Raw genomic sequence first — 7,500 nt, 5'->3', positions numbered from 1 at the left:
TTACTGCAGAGGTTTAGCCCTCACTTTATTGACGAGATTGTAAACCTGCGACGTGACTCACTAAACTGTCCAGCTATCACACCTGTTGCGGGCAATGCACAATCTTCCAACTGTTCATTAGCAAACAGAGGTCCCTTCAAAGGTCGTACGCGAAACGATTGAAAAGTCCGCCTTATAGTCATGTCCCTTCGACCCGACTTTGAAGTCTTGTTTAGATGAACTACTTCCAGCTATAACATCCCTAGTCAACTCTTAACTGAGAGCAGGCATTTTTCCTACTGCCTTTAAGGAGGGTCGACTTCTCCCGAAAATAAAGAAAGTTTCGTTAGATAAGGAGGACCTCAATAACTTTCGACCAATCACACATCTTTCTTTTGCATCAAAAGTTAGTGAAAGAATTGTTGCCCGTCAAGTCCATCATTATTTGGCGTCAAATAATCTCTATCCAAAGCTACAAGTGACCTATCAACAGTCCCACAACACGGAGACTGCCCTCTTTTATTTCTAATATTCAGGTATTTTTCGTAGCCAACAAACTTTGCTGTAATCTTTCTAAAACTGAGATAGTCTCTTTCATTCTAAGTTTATAAGCCTGCCTTCACGAGCTCGTATTAACATAAGTCATCATGTAGTATCTACCAGTAAGGAAGCGTGAAATCTCGGAGTAGTTTTTGACGACCATCTTACTATGTCCAGCCAGGGCGGAAAGAGGCCCTGTTCCAGCCATGTCGCTGCGCTTCGCCTGCTCTAAGAAACATCGGAAGAGTTAGGAAATATCTGGATCAGGCTAATACGTAGCGACTAGTCCACGCCTTCATTACATCAAGGCTAGACTGTTGCAATAGTTTATTGTATTGACTGCCAGCCAAGGAGATTAGCAAACTACAGCGCCCAAAGAATTCTGCGGCAAGATTAGTTCTGAAATGTAACGTCTGAGATCGTATAACGCCATCATTGGAAAAACTGCACTCTGGCTCCTTGTTGAGCACAGAATATTATTTAAAGTTCTATTGATGACCTTTAAAATCGTCAATGACTGTGCTCCGGAATATTTAAGCGACCTACTAGAAACGTATGTTCCGACACGTTCCTTGCGTTCTGCGACACAAGGTCTTCTAGTTGTTCCCAAATCCTTCACCTCCACCTATGGGGACCAAACTTTCTCAGTCGCCGCGCCAAAAAAAATAAAATTTGGAACATTCTGCCAGCAAATATTAGAACTAAGAGCGCTTTAGCTTTTTATTATAGCATTTTGTATTTTTATAATATCTTTTATATTGATTGTAATCAAGGCCAAGATGGATTTCTTTCTTATTCTTGTAAAAGCATTCAGTGAGGCAATGCGTAATGCGTTCTAAAAACCGTAATTATCATTATTATAATTATTATTATTATTATTATTATTTATGTGAATGCCTGAAAAATTCAGACGGTTTCAACGGGATTCGACTGAGCCATAACCTCTGCGGTGACGGTGCAGTGCACTACCAAATGAGCTATGAAGCCACTCAGCCGGATGCAGGTCAATTTGTTGGGCTCATGTGTTAACTTTACCTTTGGTAGTGACTTTACTGCATGATGGCTTTATTTCATGCATGAAAGAAACTGTAGGCGATGATTTTCCACACAGGATGCGACTTGTGCTGCCCATAGAGATCTTGTCCAGTGGCTTTTTATGATTTGCCACCACATCTATCATCAAGAAGCTAGGGTAATGGCATTTGATGCATGCGGAAAACACAATATTCTTAGCGGAAGAAATATTGAAGTAGTTTCGATGAAATTACCTTTGATCAGGCATTCTTTTCGTGTTTAGAGACGGCGCGAAAAGAACCTTTTCCCGTCCTCTCCAAAGAAAAGAACGCCTGGTTCGTTTAAGTTACAATGAAATCGATATTACTGAGCAAACGTGGCATTGCACTGATCCAAATATATATAACTAAAAACTGAACAAACTACCCTTCAGAATTTATTGGTTCATGCTCCTTCAGAAGAGTCGATCAATATTCTCGTGATATGCATGATGAGCACGTTTTGCGGAAAACCACGTCGAGCACTAGCACGAACTAGGAGGAAAAAAAAAAAGGCTCTCTTTGTATTGAGCAGATAATTGAAAAATGAATATTTAATCCCGGTGAATGATGCTGCTCCTTTGAATGATTTGTGCAAAACGAAAACGAAAAAACGATGAAAAAAACCGATTGTTCTTTTACTTATCCCCGAATTACCATCGAAAAAAAAAAATTCATCGCTTCATTACAACTTATTTTAATAAGATGAGGTAGCTTTTTCTGACGGCATGTGCATTCAATATAAGCAACTTTTCCGGTGACAATCTCTCTATCATTGCGTAGCTCTTTCAGAACGGGTCATGCTTTTTCGAGGCACTGCATCTTGTTTATTCTCTAAAAGACACACTTGTCCTAGGGTTGATGACCTTAATTAAAGAGAAATCAATATCTAAAATCGCCTTCATCTCTAAAATCGTTTGGTTCAACAGAGGGGCGATGGTAGCCAATCACGGGTTACGGTTCGGCACTCTTTTTGTGTATGTGTAACAAAGTCTAATCTTGTTCAGGAACCCATGTGCATGATGGGTTACTGTCTTGTTTCATTCTATTTCACGTGAGTAGCTAGGCATCATAAGTTACACCCATGTATAAAATACCTGGCAACAAAAGGAGTGATACTAAAGGAATTTTAGAGGATTGATGCCACATCTATACAAAATTTCTGACGATTTGTTTTTTTTCCGAAATCCATATCTAGGCAAGAAATAACTGGACTTTTTTTAAACTTTGAATCAATTTCTATCCTCTCTGTCCTCCTTAGCTATATGTGACAATTATACTTCAGGTACACCAATATGTTTAATAGTAAAGAAGACATACCACTATTTTGGTTTTCCCCAAAAATAAAAAGACGTGTTTAGCCAATGAAGTGATAGGCAAGCTGGATAGCCCCCCCCCCCCCCCTCCCCCTTATTATAGTAATTGTTATCGAAGAGATTTTATCCATCATTTCCCTTGGTGCAAGAGGTATGTTTTCCAAGGAAGGCCTAAGAGAACAGTTTTCCCGCTTGCCAGTTCAGCAAACCTTCGAACCTTGGAAATAAAATTCCACTTTGACAACAAGGGTATTTATCATACAGTCTCTTGTAGTGTATACTAAACGAAACTGAAAACACAAATACATAAATATAGTTTACGTCATAAAAAGTGCAGCGTACGGGGTTTTATTCGCGAGTTGTTTGTGTCAAAAACTCCCAACCAAGGTACGTACAAGCGGGTGAGGGTTTTTGACACAAACAACGAGTGAATACAACCCCTTACAAAGCACTTTCTATGTCGTGAGCTGTTAATTACACATAAGACGAGAATTTTCATTGAAATAGTTTTCTGAACGCAAATTAGAGACAAAAACTCACTAACAATAGAACCGAATGCAAATTTAATTTAATTCAATAACAAAGTTCGATTTGCACGACATGCACGACATGCACGAGATGCATGAGTGATTGTCTTGGAAAGGCCTTTACGCTACATCGGTGATCAGTTATACCGCCACACGCGAAAGAGCTGTACGCCATTCTGATTGGCTGTATAGGCTTTTTTCACATGTGAAAATAAAGCGTATAGATTTGTACAATTGAGCTTTATGGAATAAAATTCTCATGTCATGTGTAATAAATCCATTTATTACACACACACAGGAAACATTACACAGTCAAAAAGGACTAAAAACGCATCTGGTTTATATAGTTTAGAATTTATGGGTGTGGCTCTCTGGAGACGGGATTTAACTACCCATGATCTCAATAGGGAATTAATACATTACAATACCTGTACAACAGCTTTGTGCAATTAACATTTTATTTCTCATTTGATACTTTTCGAAGTCAAAAATTTGGTTTTATCAGTTGCTAACGTTAGAAAGGTAAGTATTCGCGAAGCAATCTCCGTTTTTTTTAGTTGATAACTTTGAAATAAGGTTGACCGCAGGTAAAAACAGCAAGCACATAAGACTGCCTCGGACTCCAGTGGCCATCCCTGGCCTAATGGTAAGGCTTGGCCCAAATAGCGGGATGACGCCCGCCCTTAAGCGTTAATCGCAACCCGCATCGATGGACTGTTGTCCCGTATTCCCGGAACTGGTTTCTGGTCTTTCCGCATTTTCATATCCGGGAACGCGAAGTATTTCAAGATGGCGTCGGACAATCCCATAAACTGAGCGATATCAAGATTTGTTTTGATCTTATATTCCTTTCGCTTTTGGCGCAATCGTCTAAATGGATGAAGCAAACGAAGCTTACGTTACTACCCTTCTCAATATGGGATTCGTGGACAGTGCGCAAATTCGGAAAGCGTTAAGCCTAGCTAAGAACGATCTGAATGAGGCAGTGGCGCTCTTGACCGGAGAGGATACGAGGACGAGCTTTGATTTCGATGACACGGAAGTCAAGGATACTGAGACACAGCATGGCTCGGATGATGGAGGAATGGACATTCCTCCACTTGTGGATCCTAGAGAAAACGAGGATAGCGAAATTTTTACGGCTCCGGGTGAACCACCCCCGTCATACGACGAAGCTATGAATCCAACTGCTATGGTCCTGAACGGAGCTGGCCACAGTACAAGTGATGATCCTGAAAATATGGACATTCCTCTAGAATTTCCAACTACCAACTTGTATGAGTTAGAGGACAGGGTGTTCGTGGACAACTGGTCAATACCTTACAAAAGAGAGGAATCATTGGGAAAATGTTTACTAAGCGCTGCGAGATTTGCCCAGGAAGGTTTGTCTTGGGGTTGGGCGTCATACATTACAGCTGAAGCTGTGAATGTAATGCACCTTAGCTTTTGCTCTTTTGACCCTTGGGTTATATTTCCACGTAATCCAGTGATGACATTATCGTAAAACTATCTGAATTGGTATCATGTTTTAAATCTTATTTGCAAGTGAGCTTATTTCCTGTTTGTATCGGTTTAATTGACGATACTGCTTAGTGCAACTGACGCAAAGTGATTTGAAATGTATTAGACTCACAGTGTTGATATCAATATTGTCTTTTGTTTTAAACGGGGTATTTCAACGATTTGCAAAAGTCATTTTCTTCTTGTTTACACAAGTTTCCATGGCTGTCTTTCTTAACTAAGATTTATTTTTATATCAGCCAACTGGTGTGCGAGAATTCGCTATTTTGATGGGCCAAACAAGAAGCTGACATGATTTCCAGTTTTCAACAATGTTAGACTGTGGATTTCACCTGACAATACCAATTATCAGTGAAGTTGTTGTTGATGTTGTCACTTGGAAATTCGCCTCTGTCCTCAACTTGATTCTCTATGATGAGAGAATAGGCAGCCATGCATATGTGTATGTAATGTATATGGTCAGCAATTGGCAAGTGATTAACTCATGCAATCAAGCAATCAATGCAAACAAACCATAATTGTGTGATCTGCAATGAAAACCCAATCCAATGCAACCCAACTTAAGAATAAATTGGAGTTTTTTGGTATCTGAAAATTCATGTATGACCACAGTCGCTTTCCAGTTTTTGGCAGTTACATGGGAGGTGGAATCATTTATCTTACCAACGATTTGTATAATTTTCTCTAAACTGCAATCATATGATACGGGAAGCAGACAGAAGCTCTCAGTGATAGCAGATTGGATTTACTTTGATTGCATTTACTCTGATAGGAGTTTGGGTTTCAAAAACATTTTTATGAGAGGGTGATTTAAAAAAGGCAAGTGTACAGCACAAAACTGAAGTAAGGGTCTTCTTGGAAAGGAGACCGAAGTGCATTCCGCAGTAAAAAATGTTAAATTTTAGATTCTCAGCGGTGCAGTTTTCTGCATTTCAAAGCTAAAATGGTTTCCCTGCTATGCCAAAGAGTTCTTTAAAAATTACTGACTCTAATCATTATTGAAACCCCTGAATAGCAAGCTGTTGTTTGAAATGCTAGCCTTTTATCTGTGATAGTGCAAGTTCCTAATCATCTCAATACCTCTTTATGAGTCAACAGGGTAACAAAGAGAGCATTTGATCATGTCTCATTTACTCTGCAAATTTACTTGCTTTATGTCTGCTCCTTCACTGCATGTTAGGGGTCCATGACTGTAGTAGGATTAGGATTTGCTAGTAAAACAAATCATGATATTTTGTGGTCTTTTTGAAGTACAGTTTGTTGCAGCATTGGATCCACTCCTTCAAATGGAGCTCTAGTTTACACTCACTGTGTGAAGTGTAAAGATTTTTTAGCAGTTGTCATCAGACCACAGGTATTAGAGTGCATATCTGCAAAGTGACTTAATGCTTTCAAAAAGTAAAATGTGCATCAAAACGTCCCTTTTAGGACTTCGGGGGTGTGGTGGAGGGGGGGGGGAGGGGTCAAAGAGTGATGAAGAGAGATCATGGTTTTATTTAATAATGTGAGATTGTGGTTGTCAGTGTGAACTTTGTATAATTCTAGGTTTATCAGAGGCTGATGAAAACTGCAGAAGATTTATGGACAGAGCACTACCTGAATGCTTTAAGAAGGTCTGTTCATTACTGACCAAAAGTTTTTAAATGTTAATTTTGTTGTCATCAGATTGAGTGTAGTTAAAAGTGTTGATTCCATTTTGCAATGTCCACCTTACAGGCTTACAATATTATTGTAATGCATTGCATTAAATAATAATTATTATTATTTAATGCAATGCTAATAATAATAATAATAATAATAATAATAATAATAATAATAATATTAAGGCGGGTCTTAGGTATTAAATTTGTAAAAGATATTTGTTGGTGGACCTTAGCTTCCTTGATGGTTAATATCACACATGCTCTTCAGACAGTGCCAAAGCTGAAGCTTTATGTGAGCCATATGACAGTGTGTTCATTGAAGAAGATCACAGCAATTTAGCACCAATGCCCCCCCTCGACTTATGATGGTATGCATGATATAAAATTCTGGGTAGTCAAGAATCAACTCTTGAAAATTAAGATTGATAAAGCTAGTGGACCAGATTTGATTCCAGCCAGAATCCTCTGCGACGCCTCCTCAGAGCTTGCCACTGTGTTCTCCTCCTTTTTTCAACAATCTCATGACTCGGAACTCTACCACTTCCCTTGAAGCTTTCCAATGTAAAAGGAAAGGAACTTTATTTAAGGGTCTAGTTGTTCTAGCACTAGAGCACTAATTGGGGACATTGAAATTAACAATCAATGTAAATCAAGTAAATTCGTGCCATCTTTAAAAAGAGCTCCAAAGCAGATCCCCAAAACTACAGACCGGTGTCTCTGACATCCCTTACATCTAAAGTCATGGAACACATGTATCTTGCCACATATCTTAACATCTTTCTACAAATCGCATCATCCCTCCACACCGGCATGGCTTTCAAGGGGGTCTGTCATGTGGGACTCAACTCACTACTGTCATAAATTATATCTACGGGCATCAGTCTTAAATGCCATGGTCAGGTCAATATTATATTCCTAGATT

At 39.1% G+C, this 7,500-nt stretch overlaps 1 protein-coding gene across 1 annotated transcript in view; it reads left to right on the top strand.

The window, feature by feature from the left end:
• The first annotated feature begins 4,182 nt into the window (after nt 1-4,182).
• Nucleotides 4,183-7,500, top strand: part of LOC138022927 (ubiquitin carboxyl-terminal hydrolase 24-like) — a 47,493-nt gene continuing 44,175 nt past the window's right edge. The window contains exons 1-2 of the mRNA XM_068869946.1: nt 4,183-4,796; nt 6,481-6,548. Of these exons, the coding sequence (XP_068726047.1) occupies nt 4,289-4,796; nt 6,481-6,548 (576 nt within the window). The 5' untranslated portion in view covers nt 4,183-4,288. The remainder of the gene's footprint in view (nt 4,797-6,480; nt 6,549-7,500) is intronic.

The sequence above is a fragment of the Montipora capricornis genome, chromosome 11 (genome assembly GCF_036669925.1).
Source record: "Montipora capricornis isolate CH-2021 chromosome 11, ASM3666992v2, whole genome shotgun sequence".
Lineage (NCBI taxonomy): Eukaryota > Metazoa > Cnidaria > Anthozoa > Scleractinia > Acroporidae > Montipora > Montipora capricornis.
This window is presented reverse-complemented; position numbering and strand designations above follow the sequence as displayed.